General features: G+C 41.4%; 1 protein-coding gene across 1 annotated transcript; it reads left to right on the top strand.

The window, feature by feature from the left end:
- The first annotated feature begins 225 nt into the window (after positions 1–225).
- On the top strand, positions 226–26,237 carry neto2 (neuropilin and tolloid like 2). The gene is made up of 10 exons (XM_005802500.2): positions 226–745; positions 6,374–6,430; positions 7,029–7,172; positions 12,527–12,775; positions 14,142–14,189; positions 14,537–14,664; positions 18,062–18,290; positions 22,427–22,540; positions 23,444–23,574; positions 24,361–26,237. Exons 1-10 carry the CDS (start codon positions 736–738, stop codon positions 25,141–25,143), a joined length of 1,893 nt encoding a protein of 630 aa, XP_005802557.1. The 5' UTR covers positions 226–735; the 3' UTR covers positions 25,144–26,237.
- The last annotated feature ends 211 nt before the right edge of the window (positions 26,238–26,448 follow it).

Raw genomic sequence — 26,448 nt, 5'->3', positions numbered from 1 at the left:
AGCAAAATTTCACTTCAACATTTGTTGTTTTTATTTTTATACATTTGTTTATTTATTACGGCTTGTGAATCTTTAATAATAGAAATAAAAAGTCAACATCAGTTTTTTTAACCATCCATGAATCAGCAATCCGGGGGGGGGGGGGAGAGGTTTTATTCGACTGTTTTCTTGATTTTTCTCATTTGTTCGCCGGTTAAATGCAAACAACATCTCAACCGGAAGACGAAGCCCTGTGCGGAGTTGCACCTTGACGACGCCGCTGACAGGCAGCCGCTCACTGATGTAAGCAGCAGCGCGGCTTAAATGAGCTTCGTTCAGGAGGAGCGTTTCTTAGTTCTGACGCGGACTGAGCCCAGAAAGCGCCTCTCCTCCCGCTCCTGCTCTGTGTTTTTCTCTCTCTCTCCTCCCTCCCTCCTTTGTCTCCATTATCACTCTATCCGCGTGCGCATTTTTGGATAGCATCCTATCCGCGCGCATCGTCCCTGCCTCCTCGTCTCTCGTTGCCCGTCTTCGATGCGCTCCAGCCGAAAGCGGACCGGACTGCGTGAGGTGAGGATGCCCGGCTGAGGTTCGGAGCGGAGCGGTTCGGATTTCCAGCTGCCAGTTGCGGGCGCGCTTCTCTGTGATGGATTTACTGTTGCTGGAAAGTTGGATGTTCGTGACCCGGTTTACAATGCCCAGATCAGGGGGAGATTTTTGAGAAGAGGGCGCTTTGGAATTGCACCGGGAGGAGAGATGCACAGAGGTGAGTTCAATGCGCGCAGAGAATGTGCGCTGCGCACAGGCAGGAGCTCCGCTCCCATCCTCTGGGTGAGCCTCAGTTAAATCAATTAAACTTGTCCTCCGTGTCGCGGTTGGCTTCGCAAATGAACACGTGTCCATTCAAGTGGTTTATGTCATTTCAGTCTTTGATCATTGGACCTAAACTAGCACCGTAAAGTGATCCACCTGCTGGTTTCCTTCTGCAGGTCTGGTAATGGTTGGCAGCCTGTAGGTAAAGAGAGACGAAACTGCATTCATGTCAGTCAGTATAGGTCGATTTCTACGTAGAGATTTCACTTGAATCTTTATTTTGTATTTAATTTATGTGCTGTGCATTCATTTTTGCAATCAGTTTAAGATTAGAGAGGCGTTACAAATAGCCTAAGCGTTTAATTTTGCTTTATCACTATATAAATATGTATATAAGAACAGCAGCCAACCCGAAGGCACATCTGAGTCGTCGTGACATCAAAGGTCAGATACCGAATCTATTAAAAGAAGAAGAAGAGGGATAAAAACCAATCACTAAGCAGAGAGTGACATGACTATCCCGATGTTGGCTAATATCTATGTTGGGAAATATTTGTTATCCTTCGTATCTAAACGTCCTAACAGACGCGGGCTTTGTGTGAACAGGGGAACAACTTCCCAGTACTTCCATGAAGCCCTTTCTTCTGGTTGCGGGGAAACGCTCCAGGTGGAGCGGAGCAGTCATCAGACCGGGATGCACGCTGCCCCGCACGCGCCACCGCTCGCGCTCCGTTCCTATTGACTGTCTCGCGCCATCAACACCTGTGAAACAGTGAAACACTTGTCGCAGCACACAGAAGAAGCGCGCGCCTTCGTGCTACCTTATGGGGCTCGTGGTTGTTTGTTGTAATTGGTTCAAAATCAGTCAGGCTGAATATATATATATATATATATATCTCCAGATTGTATCGTCACGTCCCACTTGATGCTGGAGTTAAAGGACGTGTTTCCCTTCTCTTAACTGGCCTGTTGTAGAGGCTATAATGTGATTATCTCCTGATCGGACAGGACAGGGGTATTCCACCACCAATCTGTTATCAGACAGCAGTGTTTATACAAGTGTTCGTTTGTTGAAAACTGATTACTATAAGGTACAGCCAGAATGTTGGAAGATAGACGGGTGATTCAAACTTTTAGGCAGTCCTTTTAATATTGTCTTGGGACGAAAGAACTCTTTAAATTTGCCATTATTGGTGTGTTTTTTTAAGCCAGTGTTTTTCGACGTGTGTGCCACCGGGGGGGCGCTCAAAAAGTTGGAGGGAAGATGAGGGGGAAAAAAGCAAAATAAGAAAAAAAATGAACCTATCTTTCTGAGGAGCCCCCAAACGGACATTGAAGGGGAAAAAAATACATTTTTAAAAAATAAATATACTTTCTTGTAAGCTCCAGATACTTTCTCGTGAGGACCTGATAGTGTCTCGTGCCATGAGATACTATCTGGTGCGCACGAGCAAGTTTATTTTTTCGTTCATTGTCCCCTTAGGGGCTGCGTAATCTTCCTGATTCCTGATTAAATTTATAAAGCTGCTATTCTCCTCAAGCTAGCATAGAAAGCGCGAAGTAGAAAAGTTTTTGCCAAGAAAAAGACCGAAGGAACCGCCCAGCATGCAGCCCTGTCATGGCCGACTAAAGTCAGAAGGTATGGGGCCGCTTTTATACTAAACTAATATAATTATTATTGAATATGAATTAAAATGACAAAAAGAAAGCTTCTTTACATATCAGACAAAAGCTAATGCTATGTGGGCGGCCATAGCATAGTAACGTTTGGGAACCCCTGTTTAAACCAACAGATAGCACACTATTTCACACACTATTCTAAAACCGTTCAGTATTGTTTCATTCAGTTCAATACAAACACGTTTATATGTGTTAGCTGGTGACTTAAAGCTGGTCAGTTTCATTCTGTAGCCCTTTGACTGCCCTCTCTCTAATGAAAGCAATAGAAATGTTGATCAGGGTCCACTTCTCTTTTATTAAAAGTGTTTATACTGCATCTGACGCCCTGGGCAAAGAGCAATGTCACCCAGGAGAAAAAACAGCTCTGTGCCAAACAGCAGAATAAAGAGATAATGCGTTATTGTTTTTTTTTCTTCTTCTTCTTCAGTTAGTGTGAGCGTGCCAGGATTGACGATGGCAGCGTTTGAGTATTTTTAAATCTGCAACTCTCCTGGGATTTCCATTCTCTGAAGTCTCTGGGGTTTCAGTCAGAATGGTGAAACAAACAAACAGTCTCTGGAAGTGTGATGAGAGGAAAAGCGTCTCTCAGAAAGCACCGCGCGCTCAAGATGGAAGCAGCATCAGAAACGACACGTTAGCTTTCACTGCTTTCAGCCAAAATGTGATGCTGGAATCAAAACGGCCACAAAAATGGACATTTGAAGAGAAGAGAGAAACAGAGAGAGAACCCTTGCTTTATGATTCTGTGTTTTTGCTGAGGCTGCAGATGATGTTGACCTGGCATCTGGCGTCACAAGCGTGAATCCACCGAGTCGACCTCCTAACACCAAATAGGGAGCTTGAACTCAGCCCTCTGAGTGTTTCTGATCAGGAATACTTTGATGGGCGCAGCTAACGATCCGCTAATGAGTATTTTTGGCAGATGGAGGAGTTGAGCTGTCTCTGCTGACATCAGATCTAAATCCAGGATGGGCTAAAAGCAGCAGCATATAGGTGTGCAGTTGACAAGTCTGCAGGAATGATGTGATGCAATCATGTCACCGAAGAGCAGATTCTTTCAGCTCGGAGGGAGGAAAACTAGGTTGTTTTGACAGCATGGTGATGCCCCCACTGTCTTTTCAAATTAAAAGGATTTTAGGGCGTGTGTTTGGAGCTTATTGTGTCGGGCCACCTCATTAGCCACCTAAGAGATGGAGTGTGTTTGTAGTCGGGGCCAGCCATCCATACTCAGGGCCGCGGTTTCAGCTGTTTCAGCTTTGTGTGACAGATGGCTGGAGTGGACCCTTTCCCTCCCTCCTCCCGGCCTTAAATTCAGCTCACGAGCCGAAGTGGAGAAGTGATGTGGAGAAGAAGTGACGTGACCCAGAATAGCAGGGTTGAACCCGAGGTAATTTCTCCTCCTTCTTTAAAACGAACTGAAGGTCAGGAAACTTTCCCCTCCGTCCCCCCGTGGGGTGTGATGATGACCTCAGCCGTGTCGCAGGGTGATTGGGGTGTTTCCTAATCGACTTAATTCTTTCTGTTTGTTTTCGCAACAGAGCGAGTTGATTTCTTAAAGAGATTTCAGCCTCTAATTCATTGATGATATTACAAAATAGCTCCCGGTCGTTGCATAAATTAGGCAAGTTTAAAAAGACGAGAGGAAAAAATAAAAGCATTCCAGCTGCTCTTTCCCGTGAGGTTTCCTCCAGGTGAACCACGGTTCTGTGCCTGATTCACGGGTTGCAATGTGAACAAAAGCTTCCAGATCCGCTCGGTTAGCCGGTGCCCGAACTGAGGTGGTCCGCACTCCAAATAAGCCCGTGGTAGTTCATTCTCCCACCTATAACACTTCATTGCAAGACAATGGAGATAGAGTTAATGAGGATCCCGGAGCCCGAGGGTCGTGAATATGTGTGCTTTTTCAAAACGAGTTCAATCACAGCCCACACTCTCTGGTACCGAGGAGCGTCTCCGCTGCACACTTTGCCTTTGCTGGCCTCCTTCTCCACCGTCCTTCATTCCTTCCTCTGTGTGATTATGCGATGCTTTCAACTTCACATCACTCTCTAATGCAGAGAGTGAGTGGGCCAAGCTTTTACTAACTCTGTGGCAATTCAGTAGACAGCATCTAATCTTTTCACATGTCCTATGTTTCATGAGTCAGGTACATTCTCTGATTCTTTGTGTTTCTGGTGGTGGGTTTTTTTTAAACTGTCTTTTTAAAAAAAATCCTTTTCTTGTTCAGCTTTAGTTATCCATTAAGTTTTAATGTTCTAACTTAATCCCATTATCCTGCCATCCATGTCTATTAATCTTTGATGAAATACTTTTTCATGCACTGGTTATTAGACGTTGCGCGTGTCCCCAATCTCCTTCGAGCAGAAGTAGAAACCATCACTGCCATGGAGCCTCGGCTCACACAATGTCTGTGTTATCACCAGTGTTTGCAAATAAGTTGTCGCTTCTCTGCACAGTTTCTGTTTTTTCTCTGATATTTAATCCAAAGGCGGCAGAGAACAGTTTGCTTCGGCTACGTTTTGTTGAAGTGTCATTCTTTGGAATAGGAAACAAAAAATGTGTTTGATCAGTTAATTCCACTAATTTCTACACCTGTGTTGTGAGAAACTGGCAACTTGTTAACCAGGAAGTTAAATGGTGCTTCTCTAATATCACATACAATGACACCAATACCAAGCTAGGTTTTTCTTGATTGGTGGATATCGATGTTATGCTGAGAGGTGGAAAAAGAAGTCAGTCAAAAAAAGCCCTCCCATGAGTCTATTCACCGCCTTCTCAATTTGCATCGGCCAATCACATCAGCCTTCTAGAGTGGGGAAACAGTTAACTTTCACCGTTCACACTGTGTAAACGCCAACAATTATTTATCAATAATAAACTATCAGGCAGACATTCGATGTATGCAAAATTGCATTGAAACAAGGGGGAGAAAAAGAGCAGCCACACGGAGGATGATTGACAGCGCAAAAAACCCGCCTCCTGGCTCTGATTGGTTGTTTCCAGTTAGTGCTTTGAAAAGGCAGAGGAAATTGATTTTTTCGTATAGATTATCTGTCTTATGCTGCACTCTCACAACATAGTTTCAACAAATATGTGAAAAAAAAAAGTTTGTATAAAAGTCACAGACTGCAGCTTCAAGTGATCCATGCTCAAAGTGGAGGGATGGATGTTTTCATGAAAAAGCAGTGGTGCAGTTTGTTATCTGCAGATCAGATCTACGTTTGAGTTTGCAGCTTAGGCTGCTGCTGCAAGCACGCCGCATGTCTTGCATCTTCTCTTGATGGGCCGCTCAGCAGTGGGGCGTGCAGCCTCTCAAACACAACAAGATGTCTACCACGTCTACACACATCGCTTAAGGTCATTCCAATATCCATCGATAAGAATCAGTCATTCTGTAGCTGCCTTGGGGTATTCCTTTGGAAAAAAAGAAGAAATAATGATTCAAAAAGGCCTGAGAGGGAAAGAACCTGGTTGTTGGAGTTACAGTTTGAAATAAAATTAGTAAAATCCTGACACACACCTTGTGCTTTGCTTATTATCTAATTAATAGTTGAGCATCCCACAATTCCCCCCCATCGTCTCTTCATAAATACCTCATGTTGACACTTTGTGTAATTGCCATGTGGACACAGTGGTCCTTCTGAGACAGCTTCCTCCTGAAATGAATTTAATACTATCTGTCACAGCTCTGCCGTTTATTAAATATAAATAATTCAGTCACAGATATCATAAATCCATAGTCTACTGTAATTAATTAAGACTGAGTAAGACCTGCAGCTGATCGAATCCTATGTAGTTTGAGTGATTTCAACTTCTTGCTGTTTATTTAACATCAGGTGTGATGTGTATTAATGTAATGTTCAGACACTGAGGAGTAATGTGTGACATCTCTGCTTCACAGCGTGGATTCTCTTCTTTCTGATAGAAGAGGGCTTTGCACTGGCACAGAGAACTAAAGGTGAGCTAAGGCAAAACCTTAACGTCATTTTTACACCACATGTTGTACGTTAACGCACATCTACGGTATGCCAAAAGTGCCACATTAAATTAATAGATGAATACTTTCTTTGTTATTTATGAACATGCATTGCAAATATATGATTAAGTGCGTGATTAAATATTTGCATTTACAATCGGTTTGTTAAAACTTAACATTATTCTCCAAAAATTCTTTTCAACGTAGAATTTTTTTCCCATTTGGTTATTTTTTGTCATTTAACATGTCATTGTGGTAGATCAAATACACACTGAAAAATAAAGATATTTAATAATCACTTATTTACACTGTTTTCCAGTGTTAAATCGGTTATCTGTGAGTTTATTTCTAATCTATTTTGCATTCATTTGAATTGTGGGACTTTTCGGACCTCCGTAAAAATAACCTTTCTCCTTAATTCAGTTTTCTCTCTCCTCCCGTTTTATTCCCTACCTGCTCTTTTGTTTGCTCTTGCTGTCCTTCCCTCTGATCCTTTTGCCATCTAATCATTCTCTCATTGATCCACTGATCCAATAACTGCTCTGTTTCTCCCCTGTTCTGTCCTCTTCTCTGGCCTCAGACTCCCCAGGCGACCCCGGCGGCCAGAGCCCCGGCCAAAACGACTGCGGCACGTGGGTCCGCAACATCAACGGCGGGGTGTTCATGTCACCGAACTACCCCAACACCTACCCACCCAACAAGGAGTGTGTTTACATCCTGGAAGGTATAAAGCTTGGCCGCTTTTAGCCGTTTCCTGCTCTGTTGCATCAGTTTCCTCCAGAGGGGGCTCTCTGCAGACTCAGGGTGGGCCTTTCTAAAGTGCTAACTCTGATCGGCCGGTTCCTACTGCAGAAATCCTTCCAAAACTTGAGTGTCTGAAAGGCTTCTGGAAACAAGAAGTTAATTTTTCTTTGACTCAAAGTCATTTTAAGTAACATTATTTTTTGAATAATTTAAAAAAAATATCTGTACGAGTTTCACAATATTTCAGAAACTAAAGCGGATTTTATTTTTAATTTAATGGCAGGGTATCAACATTAAGCCTCCCTACTTATAAAACATCTCTGAAAATGATTACTGCTGCAATACTGCTCTTATTTTGAAATGTAAGTAAAAGACAGGCGCCATAGTAGTTAAAAATGGCCATATCTAAAAGCAAAAATTAAAAACGGTTGTTAATTTTGACCAATCAGGTGCTGTCATTGAAAAACGGCTTGCTTTTTTGTTCGTCCAATCAGGTGTGGACTAACAAAATCAAGAGGAACATGTAAGCTTTTCACAAGAACCACATCTGATTGGACAAAATTAAGTTTGCTATTTGATTTTTTTTCTCTCTCTTTCTCTATTTTAATATCACTAGTTTACTTTTCTTGCATCAAACTTTAACTCAGTTTTTCAGTTTCACACCCTTGCTGTTGTAACCCAGGGCATTAGAAGCCCTTATATATAATAACGGCATGCAGATTGTGTTAGCTGGTAACAGAGAACATCAGGTTACATTTCAAAATAAGAGCATCAACATACAGTAAGTCACCCTGTTTTAATAACCAGCAGCAGTGATTTTTCAGAGATGTTTGTAAGTACGTATAGGGAAGACTAAATGTTGATACCCTGCCATTACATTAAAAACAAAATCATTTTTGGTTACTGAAATAATGTGAAACTGTCATAAGTAGTTAGAAACTAATAATACAGACATAAAAAAAAGAAATCCAAAAAATGATGTTACTTAATCTGGCCTGTGCTGTTAACTTCTTGTTTTCTTAAAGCAGTCCCTGCAGATGGGCGATTCCTGTACGTTCTGGAACACGTCTGCTGCTGGAACTAGCCAATGAAATAGGATTTGCTAAAATAAATAAATTCACTTAATAGCAGCACACCAGTTTCGAGAAAAGTCCAAATTTTTTATACAGTGCAAAGGTTTTTTGCCTTTGTATGAGGTTGTTTTTTTTTCAGCTGTACCGAAATGCGTTTATTTCGCAAAACTGTGATGGAAACACTTTTTTTGCATCTCGAGCAGGGGCGCCGAATAGAGGGGAAAAGTTATGACAATTCCTAGGGCCCCTGACCAACAGGGGGTCCTCCACAATTTATTTATTTATTTTTTCATAGAAATAAAAAAAATGGGGCCTTGTCAATTACAAAATTAATTCTATTGTGTTTTCTAAAATTGTTCTTAGCAGTAAAAATTAAATGTTACCCCTCCCAGACTGAAAAGCAGACATTTGCCATGAACCCCCCTGGCTCTGCATGAAATGGTTCGTTCCTGCTTGGAGCTTGATGGTGATGATGTTCAGCAGCAGTCAGTGGAAGACAAGAACAGCTGTGGCTGTTACTATGCTGCTAATGAAAATAATAAAGTTAGGTTTACAAAAAATAGAGACAAATAGATAAAAAGGTAAAAGTGTGAATTTGTAACCCAGTTTTTCTCCAAGAGAGGTGGGTAGACTGTGTGAGGTTATCAACCATTCAGCATAGTTAGCTTAGCTACAGCCTACTGTTTACCTCCTTTTCACTAACATTTAATGAATTAAGGAAAGAAATTACCAAAATATTCATATATTGAACATGTACCTGTACCTTTTACCACTTAACAGATGAGTCGGTCAGCAGCAGCTCTTTCCCGCGTCCCTCCTGACCTGCCCTCTCCTATATGCAATTAAAGCTGCAGTATGTAACTTTTATAAAAATATTTTTTTACATATTTGTTAAAACTGTCATTATATTGTGACAGTATGGCATGAGGAATAATCTGTGAAAAATCTATTTCCTCTACCTTATCCCAGTACTGTATAGAAACAATCAGTCAGAGACAGGAGAGTTTTAGTGCTGTCAATCACTATCTCATGTGGCTGCTCATCCTTATGCTGTCTCTAGCGCAGCCTGTTGTGAAGGCTCAGTCTAGTTAGTATATCTACCATTGACAGCAAATAAAAAATTCCCTGTAATGATAAGTTGCTTTTCCACCATTAGCACATTTAGCAGTGAGTGAATGAGGTTGATTGACAGCACTAAGACCCTCCTCCTGGTTCTGATTGGTTGTTTTGGCCGGAATGTTGCATTACTTTAACCAGTAATAGCAGCTCAGTGAGCAGGTGGAGGAGATTGATTGTTTTCACATATTATCTGACATGGTGAACAGCTTTAACAAATATGGAGAAACTTTTTTTTATTAAAGTTATATACTGTAGCTTGAATAAAATGCAACTACATAGCACTTTTTGATAAGTCTGGATTGCTTTATGTATATTTTGCACGTTGCCTATGACTGTTGCTCGTGGGGAGAGACCTTTCAGTAATCTAAAACTAATAGAAAAAAATTAAGCAACCTACTTGCATACTATATGCAGACTGGATGTTAAATTCATGAGCAGTAAATATTGTGCTAGCATCAGTATTGGACCAAAGAAAGCAAGGATGTTGCAAGCCTTTAAAACGGTGACACTTTTGATAGGTCAGATAGACTCAAGAAATTGTAACGGCAGCTGCGTGGGGGGCACAATTACATTTTTTGTCATGAGGCCCAAGATTCCTGGCGGCGCCCCTGATCACGAGTCATGTGATGGACAACCAGATTTTACTACTGACAGAAAAGACGAAGAAGACAACAGGAAGTGGTTGGAGGGTGATGGCATGGCTTGGTTTTTAATGACTTATCACATGAACAAACTTATTTATCTGTGTTTTTAATTGCAGTTCTTATTTAACGAACACACCGCAATTACAAAATCATACTTTTCTTGACATTAGCGGACTATCAGCAAAGTTTTGCACATATTTGTAATGGAAACCCAGCAGGTGTTCCCTTGGGGTCTCAGAGAACCCCCTCTAACATACCTGCTTGATTCCCTCCTTTTAGTAAATGCCCTCACCCTGACTGACATTGTTTTATTGAACCGGTTTTCCTCTCTGTCGCTGGAGGGCATCATGCATTATTTTATTTTTTTTATATGACCCATTCTGAGTTTTATAACCTTTTAAAGAGCGGTTCCTCCCCCTCACCCCGGCTTCCTGCCAGCTCGGCGCTCGCTCTGTTCGTCTCCACACTCAAAAGATTTGCTCATTGAAGGACACATAAGAGTGGAACATCTGCTACAGAACTGGGCCTTCGTGGCTCGTCGCTGAATTGCGAGCGTCCTCGTCGGCGTTGGTGCTCGCTCAAACGTCGCATCAATCAGTAATTTGGAGGCGCGCAGGAAACATAATGGAAAAGATCATTAGCGGCTATAGGAGACGGGGATCTGGGTGATGCGTTCTCTAGACTGATGAACTGTTTGTGATGCTGAAGCACGGCTCCTCATGCAGATGAGATGCCTCCCTCTTCCACGGCGCAGGGAGCAGGGGGAACAGATCTCACACACGGCTCAAGTGCTCCACCTGTGGACCAATCAAAACCCAGGCCTGCTCTGGTTCTGGCTCATCACACAGATCAGGCCGATCCGTTTCTGTCGGTTTGTCCCAGAAGGCCTCGGTCTTTCTCAGACACAGGGACGCTCACAATCCATTGTGGGGGCTAATCAGTTAGCTTTGTAATCATAATTTGTGGTTAGTGAGCCTCATTGATTGTGTCATGTCCCCAAGTTCATCAGCTAAATAGACGAGGTGATTATATATTCTGCTGTTTCTGTGTCAAGCGCTAGTCATTATTTTGTGTGTGTCACTCGGAGAGAGACGGGAAGAAACACACACACACACACACAGAGAGAGAACTGGAGGTGCAGTCATACAAGCTGCTTCTTCAAGCAGAATATCACGGATCAAATTCAAATCCGAGACACAAAAAAAAATCATTTGAGTAATTTTGTTGCAGTTATACAGAAAAGAAAAGAAAAAAACCCAAAACGATCCACTCTTAACTTCACTCTTTGTTCTCTACTCTGGGCATGGACAGCCTCTCCAATCCCCCGCCTTGCTGCTGAAGCTCTTCTCTTAACCCCCGTCATATTTTTTTGAGCAACCATCAGCTGCTCCTCTGTTTCTGAGGTGGAAACAGTTTTGGTTTCAGAGTGCCGCGTTTCGTGCGCCGCCGCAGACGTGCTGATTTGCCTGAACCGGCGAACTTCAGATCAGAGACGCAGTCAGAGACGGCAGCTCCGCTCCAACGCTGCACAGCAGCTCTGCTAACTGTCATGGCTCCTTATGAACTGACTGTGACTTGAGGCGCTGTACTGTGAGCGCACCGACGCCACTTAAAAAATCTCTGATTGTGAAGCTTGTTGAAAAACCCTTTCTCACTGTGACACTTTAAAGCTACAGTATGTAGCCTTTTACAAAAATTTGTTTTTTTTCCATATTTGTTAAAACTGTCACCATGTCGTGACAGCATAGCATGAGACAGAATCAAGCTCCTCCACCTCCATCTGTAGAAATGCATCAAAATCAACCAATCAGGACCAGGAGGAGGGTCTTAGCGCTGTCAATCAACCTCGTGTACTAAATATTTTAATGGTGGAGAAACAACTTACCATTTCAGGAATGTTGTTCATCCGCCGCCATCAGTAGCCATGCTAACTAGCATTAGCATTTGTGGCAGGCTGTGTTGTAGTGAACAAGTTGTAGAGTTAACAGGAAGAGGATGGGACTTAAAAAAATGGCAAAAGAAGAATTGGGACTTTTGCAAAAGTTAATCTTTCTACAGGACAGCTGTAAACATACAGCCTGAGCCTCATGGCAATTTTCAGTTTTAATCTCAAAACTCTTTCTCAGTTTAAAACGTTTTTTTCCAGTTTCAATTTTCTTTTTCTTTTAACAAACTTTACGGCCGCAATTTAGCTCCTTATTTCTCAGAGATTTCTTTTTTTAATCGCTCATTTTCCTTCCGCCTCACATTTATGTTTTACTAAAGCACACTGACGACTGAAAACACTGAAAACATGAAGTTCATCATGCGCCTAAAACAAATGTAGCTATATTTGCAACAAAACAAATGTCATCTATTCCTACTTTGATAGTCAGACGCATAAATCCAGACTAACTATTGAAACTCGAAATCTCAGTCAGATCATTTCTGCCCTACAAAAACAAGCAAATTTTTTATTTCATTTTTTTCTTTGCTCTCATGTTTTTTTTCCCCCACAGCTCTCCCCAGACAGAGGATCCAGCTGGCTTTCGATAAGAACTACTACATCGAGCCGTCGTTCCAATGTCGCTTCGACCACATCGAGATCCGCGACGGGCCGTTCGGCTTCTCCCCGATCATCGACCGCTTCTGCGGAGGGAAGAACCCGGGCCTCGTCACCTCCACCGGCCGCTTCATGTGGATCAAGTTCACCAGCGACGAGGAGCTGGAGGGCCTCGGCTTCCGCATTCAGTACACCTTTGTTGCCGGTGAGCGGTGAACTCCACAAACCTCTGTTGTTTTTTTTCTTCCATATCGAAGGTTGCTCAGAGAGATGTGCGAGGAGCGATGTCGGATTAAAAATAATAAGCCCCACAGGGTTTTCTGATTTATCTGTTTAAAATAATATACCAAAACCTAATTGAGTTTTTCTCCACATTTACAAACTCTGTTTCAATAATCTTGGTGCCTAGATGAAGCTGACGCCTGTGAGGCTCCATCTGAAGTGTAAGTAGAGCAGCAGCTGCTGTAGTTTCAGAGAAAATGAGGATGGAACATAAAATAGTTTGGAGTTTTTTGTCTTTCACCAGAATATTTTTTGCATTGTATCATTAGTAAATCTTTTAGGCATATCAATAATACGGGTGTAAACTTTTGGAAACCATAGATCTACCTAGACCTGTGCAGTTGAGGTAAACTAGATCAAATATACAAAGGTTTTAGTTTAAAAAAAAAATCTCAGCATTTTGCCTTTGGCACAGATTGGCACCATCTACGAAACTGGGGGTTTCCTGTGTTTTTACTTACTAAACTTAATAAATCTGTTTTGACATGTTTATAATTGCTTGTTTTTAATGTTTTTAAAAAAATACCTACTGTTATTTTTTATTCAGTTATTATAAAGAATAAGAAATTGTTATATTTGACTCCAATTGAAATGTTTTGTTTGGAAATCCAGTATAAAAAAACACATAAACTTTAGGAAAATTTTACTACACAAAAAAAATTTAAAACCACCCAAATATCTACTTTTTCTGGCACTACCAGAGCTCCATACAATGTCTTTTTGATGAAGATTTCTGGTCACTGACGTCCCACAGCCTTCGGGCATAAACTCTTGGTTTATGTCAGACTCTTGGCTTGAAGCTGATAAAAAGCACTTGATGCTTTTTATCAAATGCTCAAATGCTTTTTGTCAGCTTCAAGCCAAGAGTCTGACGTTTCCATGGGTACCAGCTATGATTAACTGAGGACAGGTGCAGTGATGAGTGTATGTAAAGAAGTTAAATTTGCGTGGGGCTTTACAGGTTTTTAACCCAAACCGCCAAGAGCCTGAAACATGCAGCAGATCATATTTTGGCGTTAGTGAGATTTTCCATCATGTTTAATCATCCACTGCTTCTCTTTCATCCTTCAAACATCTTAATCGTCCTTTTTTTGGGAGGGTGGGGGGGATTTTCTCTCAATTGAAAAGTCTTTAAATCTAAATCCGCATGCGCTCCCATCAGATAGGAGATAAGGAATCCTCTCTGTGCTTTATCTCGGCCGCTTCGTCGGGACCGTATCATGACTCCTCTGCTTACCTGTCCATGCATTGAGGGTAATGTGCCTCCCAATTTTTTTTGATCATTTCAGACCCAGACTTCCATCTGCACGTGGGCGGACTGCTGAACCCCATCCCAGGTACGACGCCGGCTCTGTCCCGTCCGAACGCGACGCGCCGGTAATTGTGTATGAAGTCAAAGGATGTTCGTATGCATAGTTACGAGCCTGCGAAAGGACGCAAGCATCTTTCATCTTCCTTCTGCCTCCCCGTTTCTGTTCCTCTCCCTTGATGTTGTCCTGTGTTATAATCTTCTGTTCGCGCTTCAATTGAACCCTAAATCTCTTTCACTCCTTAACAAAACCCACCGCCTGTCAAGCTCCTCTTTTCAAACATCTTGTGCGTTTATGTTCTCGCTGCTCTTCCTCGTGTTTGCCTCAGTTTTTTTAAAGGTGTTTTTTTTTGTCTTCTTTGTTTCGATGTGCAGACTGTCAGTTTGAGATCGGCGGCTGGGACGGGATTATTCGCTCCAGTCAGGTGGAGGAGGAGGAGCGGGTAAAGCCTGGTGATGCTCTGGACTGCATCTGGACCATCAGGGCGCCGCCCCAGTCCAAGGTCAGTAGACAGGAGCGTATTAGTCACGATGCCGGACCCGGCCGCCTTTATCTGGAATAGAAAGCAGAAAAGCTGCCAGTGGGGGTCTGAGCTGTACTTGTGTGAGGACGAGTCACATTTAGTTTCGTTTTATCATCTTCAATCATTCCACAGGAAGACTAGAATATGTAGTTTATAAAGTTTTACATTTCATATCTGAAATGTAAAGTTTTACATTTCAAATATGAAATTTAAAACTTTACATTTCATATCTGACTCTGGATGAAAACACCGGATGGAAAAATATTTCTTAAGCTGTATCCAGCCGTCCGTCCGTCCGTCCATCCATCCATCCATCCATCCATCCATCCATCCATCCATCCATCCATCCATCCATCCATCCATCCATCCATCCATCCATCATCCATATTCACAGTCTGGCCATACAGACTTAACTGCCATAAACTCATGCAGAACATTTTGAAATTGCACTTTAGAAATTGCCTTTTTTTTTAAAACTGAATTCTTGAAAACTCTGTTCTGTAAATGTTTGGAATCTTCACTTAAAAATCTAACGTAGATCTGTGTAAGTGATACTCTCAGCTATCTGACTCCATAGTTCCTGATGTAAAACGTCTGACCCGTGTTAGAAGGCTGAGTGTCAGTCCACGCCCCAGATGAAGTCATTAATTCCCCTCTAATCGCTCTAAATGGCAAAAGCCAGCATGGCTTCTGAGATGGAGCTCACCAGCGTTCACAGAAGAGAGCCTCCAGACACACACAGGTTCTACGGACGTAAATGTGAGCTGAAATGATTTAAAGGTTTACCACAAAGATCTCTGCTGTAATTCGTCTGAGGCTCTGAGTTTAATTAACAACAGAAAGAGCTTAAAATCTCTTAATTGTTACAGAGAGCATTGCTGTGCCGTCCTCTGTACAGTAATTCTGTTCTAGAGTGATTCTCCTGGCTTTCAGCAGAGAACTCAGGCCTTAAAGACGATCTGTAGCTTAGCCTCAGTGTTACGCTTGATTACACTCACTGCAACATACATGAGCTGAAAAGTTAACCCATCCAGAAATGTGCTAGAAAGAAACTTGAAAACTAGAAAATGCTATCTGCAGAGATCTGGTATATAAAGTGAATAAATCAAAGAAATTAGCATTTCATGTCCAGATCAAATGTCAATTTTAAATTAAGGTGAGCAACTAGCAGCTTTGTCACAATTTGTTTAGATGCTTAAATTGGAAAGTCAGGATTCTCCAAACAGGCCAAAGTTCATTATTCAACATGGCTACTGTGTTACTAAAATGTAGTGAAGCTTAGGTGTCTGAGTAAAGTTAGCCACCTCACCTTCTTCAAATTAAACTAAATTTGTGTCAAACTTTTGTACTGGTTTGTTCAGCAACAATTTTACTTTGTGTTGCTATCATTTTGAAGATATTAATAAAAGTCTCCAGAGAGTCTCATAGAAGGTCAACCAGTCGCTCACACATTTATGAAGTCAAACAAATTTGGTGTCAGTCGACTGTGCTACGTTTGTACTGCAAAAAAATTTCCTGCACAAACATAAAACAAACATTTAACACCAATTTTGTTTGATTTGGGTAATGTGGAGGAGCTGGTTGTACTTTTGACCTTTAAACATTCACTAATACCTTCAAAACAGAAGCAGCACTAATCAGAATTTCTGCCACCAAAGTGTCACAGCAAATCAGAAAGGTCCAACAAAAGCAACCTTTTCCTGTTCAAATTTGTAATTTCCCATCACTTGGCTTCCTTACATTCAGGTTGACTGAATGTGTGTGGCTCTGTGTCACGGTGAAAGCAGAATTTAGCAATAAAAAAATACCCTGACGATTGAGAAGAGTATTTTTTTTTATGTGCCTGGAGTGAAAGCCCACTGACTTCTTCTGATATTTATGAGATGATATGAAGAATCTCATTGAAATTACAAACATAGTCAGGCTAGCCTTGATTCACAGCAGCTCTGTTTCTTCCCTCACGGCTAAATGACTCATCCGAACTCCCGCGCTGCTCACTGGCCGCAAAATGAGCACAAATGAATGCACATCCTAAATAGTGTAAAACCCCAGATGTACCCAAATTACATAATGAAGTGTCACATAGCGTAAGTAATGTTCTACGCTTATGAGCACATTTCTGCCCCTCCGACAGTCTGACGGACGTGTTGCGCCGGTCCGGCTCGTGCTTTCGGAGGCAGCGGTGACGATGATCTGAATTTAGCAGAGGCTCTGGCTTTTCTCGCCAGATATTAGGCAGATGAAGCAGAAGGAACAGAGGAGCACAGTCAGCTGCTGCAGGAAACAGGTGCTACATGGGCTGGAGGTTTCGTCAGAGGGGTTGCTCTCCAATGCCAAGCAAAACGGGAAGAAGTTTTTGAAATAAGAATTTAATGCACACGTTGGTAGTCAGGATATGGATAAACTCAAATCTACACTGCACATACATTCCTAAGAATAACTGGTTCAGTGTAAGTACTTTGTATTTTCACCACTTGTTTTTTTTGCAGTCATCAACAAGCTTCTGGCAGAACTCTGGCTGGATATTTAACCACTTTTTTAACAGAACTGGTAGAGCTTGCTTAACTTTTAAGTCTAGTTTGCAAATAGTTTTTAGCCTTCTTTTTTCTGTTTGATTTTTAGCAATTCTTCAACCATTTTTTATGTGTGTTAGGGACGTTTCTACCATCTGGTTGCAAGAAAATATTTCAAGATGTTCAGAATTAATGCAGGATAAACTACGTAGGGATAGATTGAGTCTAAAAGGAACAGCCAGCCAGGGCAGCAGTGTGTCAGCTTTCCTTGTTTTTGCTAATTCTGTGTTGCAAGATATCTAGGTTTTAGAAGATCCCACTGTGCTGAAAATGTACCTATGACCTCTTAACATATCTACCATTTTACAGAGAGAGATGGTTGAACACACGGCTCTGCAACATGCTGCTCCGGAGCCACAAGTGGCTCTGTGGATCTCCCACATGGGCTCGTAATAATTTTGGCTAAAAATGGAAACGAACCAGCTAATGATTTTAAATTTAGATAGAATAACAAACACATTATTTTAACTGTTTTTTTAAACTGTCTTTTTAAATTAAAATATTTGCATTGTTTCCCCAAATAATGACACTAAAAGTCCTTTTAATATGCATTTAGATCTGTTTTTCTTATTAGGTTGGAATCCGTGTGCTTTTTTGTTTTTTACGACATTTCCCGTCCCACACACAAGAAAAGTACATCTTGTTTTTTCATCTGTATCTTTATTTTAAATCCTAAAGCTAGAAGTAAAATGGCGGTTCTTTAAAAGTGACAACTAATTTTCCGTAGTAGATGTATCTAAAATTACAAGTTGTCTTTTGTATTTTCCAGATTGTCTTAATGCCAGCTCTCTGTGCGTCTACAGATTTACCTGCGCTTCATGGATTACCAGATGGAACACTCAAACGAGTGCAAGAAGAACTTTGTGGCCGTGTACGACGGCAGCAGCGCCATCGAGAACCTCAAGGCCAAGTTCTGCAGCACCGTGGCCAACGACCTGATGCTGGACAACGGCGTGGGAGTCATACGGATGTGGGCCGACGAGAAGAGCAGGCTGAGCCGCTTCCGCATGCTGTTCACCTCCTACATCGACCGTAAGAGAACATGATCTGGTGTGGCCTTCTGCCGCTCCTTTGATATGTTTAATAATAGCTGTGTTTCCACTGAACAAATAATTGCACAATTGGATATGTTGAAAATAAATTCACTTAACGGAAACACACCAATTGTGAAAAATAAAACTTTTTGGCGCTAGATGGGGTTTTTTTTTGGCCGTATCGAAATTGGTTCATTTGGCAAACCTGCAATGGAAAAAAATGTTTTGCATCACACGAGTCACATGATCAACAACTTGATGTTGCTGCCGGCGGCGCAAACCAGGAAGAAGAAAACAACAGGAAGTAGTTGTCATGTTTTTTAATGACATAGCGTGTGAACAAACTTATCCATGTGTAATTTTAATTGAGTTTCTTATTTAACAGAAACACCACAATTGTGAAATTGTGTTTTTGAAATGAGCAGAATATAAACTTGTTAAATCACAAATCAAAAAAGTTTTTTTTGTAAATATTCTTTGTGGTAGAGTAACAGTTAGTTAGTTAGTTAGTTAGTTAGTTAGTTAGTTAGTTAGTTAGTTAGTTAGTTAGTTAGTTAGTTAGTTAGTTAGTTAGTTAGTTAGTTAGTTGCACAATTGTGATTATATAAGCAGAGGGTAGGGTAGCTAACAGTTGTACTCAAGTCAAAATATTTTACCTGACATATTTTTGCTCAAATTAAAGTAAACAGTAACCATTTCAGAAATTGCTCAAGTAAGAGTAAAATGTTTTTGGTATAAAGGCAATTCAAGTACTGAGTGTCTGATCAAAACATCAATTATTTAATATTTAAAAATGACATCATCAGATGAACCAAAAAACTAAAGTTTGAGGAAATTTTTTAAAGATCAAGATGAAAATAATTCATATAAATAAAATATTTACAAAATAACAGTCAGGCAAAGGAAACATTTTTTCCAAATTAATTTCTTTCCATATAGAAGTTTAGCAAAACACTGCAGATGTGAGTCTGGTGAATTTTGGTTAAAACAAATTTGTTCTTCATTCATTGAAGTTACTGAATGTGAGTGGAGTATCCAGAAACTTTACTCAAGTAAGAGTAGCGACACTTCATAATCAAATTACTCAAGTAAAAGTAAAAAGTACAACAAAGTAAAAGTAAAGAAAAAATCCAAAACGTTACTCAAGTAAATGGAATAAAGTAAATGTAACGAGTTCCAAGCCAACTCTGGGTGTAAGAAAACGTACACATCAAAATAAATAAAAAATTCACTTACATGCTAAACACTGATCACCACAGTTAAAGCTGGTAGTGGCAGCACCATGCTGTGGGGAGGAATATGGAGGTGGAACACAGGGGCAATCCTTAACAAATACACAGCCCTCTTGATATGCACAGACATGCCCTAAAATACTTGTTGGTCTGCAAAATTTTGATGCCACACTTTTCAGATTTTCTATTATGCTTTCTTTTCACTTCTTTCTTTCTTTTCACGGCTCATGTCACACTTTGTCTGACCACATGAAATCCTTTGAAACTAGACTATAATTTCCAGTCATAACATAACACAAGTAAAAAGAAAAAAAAAAGTTCTGTCATGTTATGACCTCAACTGATAGTCTAATTAAATCTAAATTTCCATTGTTTTCAAAAGAAATGTGCCTTTATCCTAAGAGTAAGGTAGCGCATTATTTATTTGTAACACACCAGCTGCCTCGCTATCTTCCCACAGAGAGAAGCAGACATGAATTCAGCTCGTCTCTTCTGCTTTCTGTTTGCATAAGCAGTCATCAGCAGAGACTTGAAGTGCCGTTTCAGCGAAGCAAGCTAATTAATACGTGCCATGTTTAGAACCCAGATACGAGAAAACCAATTATTTACCTCAGCGTTTCTTAAATAACCGAAAGCTCCGAATGTTATCTTCACATGCCCGTCATGGCATCACACTGAGCTCATTACTGGTCACTTTCACCAGGGAAATAAGAATTATTTGATTTATTTCAGTGAAAGCAAGAGCTTAGAGGGGTTAATAGAAATCACGCATCAAGCCTCATCACTCTTAAAAAGACGAAGAGACTTTAAACAAATGCTGTCAGAGGTGACACAAAGTAGGAGCAATTGCCGCGCGGAGGAACCGGTTCCTGTTAACGCCGTAATATTTCCATTAACTGCCTGAACGGGCTGAGATATTAATTGCCACATTCTCCTGCACACATCCCCCGACCCTGCCTGAATGCTAATGTTGTTTTCATCAGCAAAAGCCCTCACCGTTGCAGGCAGAAGCTAATAGCTTCCAAATTCAGCACCCATATTTTTTATTTTTTATTACTCTGCGAGTCCTTAAGACCGCTTCGTCCTCATTAATTCGGGTCATGCAGCTGATCTCCTGGAAAGCGGGAACGCTGGCTGGATGACTCCCAAACTTTATTTGGTTAGTCAGCGGCTGGATCTAAGTTCGCTTGGAGGTCAGAGGAAACTATTAATCTTTGCCACTTGATGTGTTTTTCTCTTCACACTTTGTTGCCTTCGATGTGCCGCTACAAGATGTAAGCCGGACTTTATTAGACGTACACGAAGCGACGCTGGAGTACGCCTCGTGGAGTTGGTAACTTTGTGGTCAAAAAAAAAAAAAAAAGAATAAGGTTGAGGCGCTGCAGACGTGCTATGAGAGAATACGTGTTAGTAGGTTTAACGGGATTGATCCCGTCTGTAGAAGGAGACTTTGGCACACACTGCTTCTCACAGGCTACCTCATCTACACGTCCTCTCATCAAAGCCGTCTGACCTGGACTGTGGGGCTTCACTAAGCTTGACACAAGAAAAAGTCATGCAGTCTATTTGGCTGAAACGATTAATTGAATTAATCATGATTAACCGATTATTGACATAATCGTCAGTTAGTTAGCATGTTAGCTAAGTGTTTTTTGGCTGCAGAAACATCCTCTACAAATGATCAATGAAATGCCAATTGCTGAGGTAAACAATGAACAAACTACTTCAAGTCACTTCGTTTCATTTGTTAAATCATAAGCTAAAAAGCTCACTGTGTGATTTTATTTTTGGCTAGCACCACTTTTTTTTTCTTTTTTTTTTACATTATGTCTATGTTGTATTTGAAAGATTCAATAAAAATTTATTGATAAATCAGCCCAGATTTCCTTAATCTTGGGAGATCGATGATCGGCCGATACCTACATGTGAAACCGATCTTATCTATCGATCTTATCTACCCTGACAAATCAGTCCTGAAATCAGGCCTCATTTGCTCAGCTGTGAGAACGGTTTAACTGACAGACCCGCCTCTCAGGTCATGTTTGCACATTTGCGGTGAACAATAGTCACCTCGTAGTTGTCAACTCAGCGACTCATATTGCTATATTTAGCAGCAAAAATAATCTGTATCATCCAAAGTCTGAATTGGCAGGTCAGGCTTCTTAAAGATTGTGATCTGCAATCAGCCAGAAAACTGCAACCCCTCAAATTTAAATGACAAAAAACCCCAAAAGTATTAAATCAATGCTCCAGTCAGTTTTCCAGAACCTTCTAACACACACAGACATATAAATGGTTACAAAGTAAATGTTCCGGCTTCAGGCCTGTTTTTATCTCAGTGCTGACCACGCCCAGCCTTCAGCATCCTCCAACTCTTCTCCCAGCGCCCGGGCCAGTGGCCGCTGCCAGTCACCTGCGTCCCTGCATCCAGACTCTAACGACGGCTCTAACGAGGTCCCTCTCTCTGCACCCGGTGGACCAGCAGCACCTCATCATGTTGCATTTTCACCCGCTCTGCCTTTCTTTTTTATCTTTTCCTCTGAAATTGCCACAAGCCACCCTGCTATCCTCCGCTCCCTCACTCCACGGTTGCAGTTCAGTGGAGCCGCCATCCGCTCCCCTCGCCCGTCCCCTGATGTCCCTTCACGGGGAAATGATGATGTACTGCTTCACGTGCGCCGTCTCCATTAGGCCTCCAGCATTTCTACAAATAACATAACATTTGTCGCTCATTACAGCCCCCAGGAGATTTTCTGCTGCTAGAGTATTCTTTTGTTAGCGTTAATGTTGTTTTATTATCCCTTTCCCCAAAATATCTCCTGGTCCTTTTCACACTCCAGTCATCTTTTATTCAGATTTATTCAGCTAAATTTTATTTCCTCTGTTCGTTTCTTGCCTGCAGCTCCCTGTACGGCCAATACGTTCTTCTGCCACAGCAACATGTGCATCAACAACACCCTGGTGTGCAACGGGATCCAGAACTGTGTCTATCCATGGGATGAAAACCACTGCAAAGGTGACCATTCAGACTGCTTTCTATGACGGCGTTTTAGGGACATTGTAGATGGACAAGCGGAGGATTAAACTTTTGCTAAAAAAAACACTGAAGCTTCCAAGTTTTTTCTAGAAAATGTCTGAGGTTAATCTCAAAATTTGAGTTTTTTCTAGCAAATTTTTGATGCTTTGACCTCTGAAATTTTAAAGGCTTTTTTCTAAAAAAAAATTCTGAAATTAATCTAAAAATTTCAAAGTTTTTTCTAGCAAATTTGACGCTTTGCACTAAGAGGTTAAATTGTTTTTCTACAAAATTTCCAAGATTTTGTAGAAAAAACACATAAATGTATGAAAATAAACTGGTTGAGATTGAGATTAATCTCAAAGATTTTATGGCGGAAATTTACTCCTTTTGTTTTTTATTTTTTGTGTCTATGTGCAATGGCCCTAATATACCATCTTAGTTTTCATACTGGTGCTTGGTTTTGTTGTACTTACCAGGATTTTATGGCTTTCTCTGATCAGGGCTGATCAGAGAAAGTATTTGCCCTCTTACAGATTTCTTCTGTATTTTTTAATCCTTGTCCCGAATACATTTTAATATTAGACAAAGACCACCTGAGTAAACGGACATCCTATGTGGGAATAAACAATCCTGCTACCTTCATAAATCATGTGCAATATGTCATTTGCACATTTTTTTGGAAAGCTGGCGATGAAAATTCCTCCACGGTGATATGAAAGATTAGATTTAAGGCAAAAATATACTCTTTTACATATATTTGTTTGATATTAAATTATTTAAAACTTTAAAGTGTAACAAAGCACACAAACAAAAGCCTGGAGGGAGAATGATAATTGCATGGTTCTGTACTTTCATTTCTTTTTTTCCACTTATCTTGTTTGTTCTGCCATCCTCCTGCAGAGAAGCGTTCCAAGGGGCTTTTCCATCAGATTACCAAGACCCACGGCACCGTTATCGGAGTTTCCTCAGGCATAGTTCTTGTTCTTCTTATTATTTCCATTTTGGTCCAAATGAAGCAGCCCAGAAAAAAGGTGAGTCACTCTTTTGTTTGGTCCTGAGGTAAAGTTCTGAAGGTTACACTGGTAAATGGAAATGTTTTAAGGATCTTAGACCAGCTGAAGATGAAGTGTTGTTGTATTTGACAGCTGATAAATCCTTCATTCAAGCCGAACTTCTCTGTGGTTTCAAGGTTTATTGTTTTCCTTCCTTCTTAAAGGGATAGTTCAGTCTTTATGAAGCAAGGCTTATGACATTATTATTAGTAATAGGCCTCTTGGCTGTTGTAGACAAATGTTACATTGTTGTGATCCTCAGAGAAGTGATACTAAGTTTCAGCGAATCAAAACAGTTCAACCTGAAGTTGCTAATGAATATTTAGCATCTATGTGTTTTTGAAAGCCATCTCGATAAACTGACAAATTTCATGTTTAAGTGACAATAACAAGGTATAAAACTCGTTTGGTTACAATGAGAAACATTGTTGTTTTGCATCTAATTTGCGAGGGTTTTCTCATTTTAACAAGAAATGTTCTCATTATAGCAAGCTATAAGATTCATCTGGTTATAACAAGAAACTGTCGTTTTAACAAGTTTCATATCTTGTTATAAAATGCAAAGGTTTTGTGTTATAATGAGAAACTTTGTCGTTACAACAAGATACTGTTCCTCAATTTATTTCCAAGCTCTGGCAGTTAAACACCTCTGTATCTTTCCTGCATTCTGACTTCCGAGGACTTAAAGTAATGTTTTTAAAGCCTTTTAAGGTATCTAAACGGTTCCGTATCCAAAGCTGTAACGGTCTGGGTGGTCTTTTCAAGGTGGTGGCTCGGCGACCTGGTGTCTTCAACAAGGCTGGATTCCAGGAGGTCTTCGACCCGCCCCACTACGAGCTCTTCTCTCTCCGCGACAAGGAGATGTCCTCAGACCTTGGCGATCTTTCCGAGGAGTTGGACAGCTTCCACAAGGTGCGTCGCTCCTCCACCATGTCGCGCTGTGTCCACGAGCACCACTGTGGCTCCCAGGGCTCCGTAGCCACCGGAGGCGGCGGCGGTGGCGGAGGGAGCATGAAGCACAGCAGAACTACGCTGAGCTCCATGGAACTGTCCTACCACAACGACTTCTCCAAGCCCCCTCCCATGAAGACCTTCAACTCCACGTCCACCTACAAGAAGAGCTGCTACGGCTACAAGCAGCACTCACAGACTCATGACTGCGACCAGCAGGTCATTGAGGACCGCGTCACCGAGGAGATTCCATGCGAGATTTACGGCCGTGGCGCAGTGGGACTAGTCGGAGGAGCGACCGTCGGAGGAGCAATGGGAGGATCGATGGGAGGAGCGATGGGCGGGGCGATGGGAGGAGCGATGGGAGGAGGCGGCCCATCGGGAATTGCTGGAGGAGGGATTACAGGCGGAGTGTCCATGGCTGGCGGGATGGGCATGGTAAGCGGAGTGAGCATGGCCGGGCCCAGTGGGATAGCTGGAGGTATTGGCGCCGGGATGGCGGGCGCCTGCGGAACCCTCAGTGTTCGGGGGACCAGCGCTCGCAACAGTACCACCATAGTTGACCCACAGCAGCGCTCCATATCCATGGACTTCTAGATCCCGAAGGCTAAACGGGAAACACAGACCTTGCATTTCCTTTATGGAATAAAAAGTTACAGAAGGTCGAAAGCCCCACATAAACAGACCAACCCCTGCTTCCTCCCACTCCTCTCGTCTATAGGTAACTTTTTGTTGGGTTCTTTTTTTTTTTTTTGAGTTAATACACAAGGACCTCTCAAATTCACATGGAGCCTTTGGAAGAATGGAAGCTATTAGAGCAACAAAATGGACCAAACTACTCATTTTTTGATACTGATGGACCTCCAGTGAAGACAACATAAAGACATTCTGCCTCTTCACTTGTCTTTCACTTAATCTCTACTTCCACCTGAAACTTGTTGGAAAATGTCCTCGCATGCAGAGCCAGACTTCTCTCCATTGGGTTTCTTGGTGACTCCAACGGGACAGAAGGGGACTGTGAGACATGCTACAGGCAGACAGTTACATTTATTCACCTGCCAGGCACAAATATATATGATCTATAGTGCATCTTCTAATAATTTATATCCTTTTGATTTATCTTGTTGGTCAATGTACTGTACTGTTGAAACCAGAATATATCCAGCCTCATGGTGTTGCTTGGCTTTTTACTCTTTCGTTTGTTAAAATTGTTGCTGCCCTGATTTCATAGAGGTGGATTATCAGTGGCACAAATCTGATCAATGAAATAAAACGATTGCAATGTTATGTCAATATAATAATGATGTAGTTTCCATGGTTACCTCACAGGGGATACCCATCACTCTCCTCAGGGTGAGCACATGAAGAGACTGTCCTGTTTGGGTAAGAAATGTAGAAACAGAGATTATTTGAGGTGTGTGAAGTTTGTGAACAATGATTTATGGAACATGAAGCTCTTAGCTGGGAGAATCCGAGTCAAAATAAGCAACATTCCCGAACCCTGCATTTCTAATGGGGTGGGGGGATATATATTTTTTCTCTCTTTCTCCACGACCCGATTGTGTAAAACAAGCACAAGCCTTCTCCCTGAGTGACACATGTAGCCTGTATTAGACTCATTTATGTTTTTTAACCACTTGTTGTATAATTTCATTCTGTTGAATTAAACGAGAGCTTACTCACATCCTCGAGCGGAGTCTCTCTCTTTTTTCTTCTTCTGTAAACAAGAAACATAAAGACGACTCGCGGCCCACGCGATGGAAATGTCTCGTCAAGGTAAGACACACACTGTGACAAGCAAAAACCAGCCTACGCCAAGTGGGGTTTTTTTCTGTTTTTGGTTTTTTTTTCCCCCCCGCTTTGCTGCGGTGGATATTAACATGCTAAGGTGCTCCGGGGATA

Source organism: Xiphophorus maculatus, chromosome 4, assembly GCF_002775205.1.
Source record: "Xiphophorus maculatus strain JP 163 A chromosome 4, X_maculatus-5.0-male, whole genome shotgun sequence".
NCBI classification, from domain to species: Eukaryota; Metazoa; Chordata; class Actinopteri; order Cyprinodontiformes; family Poeciliidae; genus Xiphophorus; species Xiphophorus maculatus.
The sequence above is the reverse complement of the archived record's forward strand: the minus strand, read 5'-3'. Positions and strand labels throughout refer to the sequence as shown.

Coding starts and splice junctions, on each gene's coding strand:
- neto2 (XM_005802500.2), top strand. Junction 22,541..23,443: donor GGATGAAAACCACTGCAAAG/GTGACCATTCAG, acceptor ATCCTCCTGCAG/AGAAGCGTTCCAAGGGGCTT. Junction 23,575..24,360: donor TGAAGCAGCCCAGAAAAAAG/GTGAGTCACTCT, acceptor GGTCTTTTCAAG/GTGGTGGCTCGGCGACCTGG.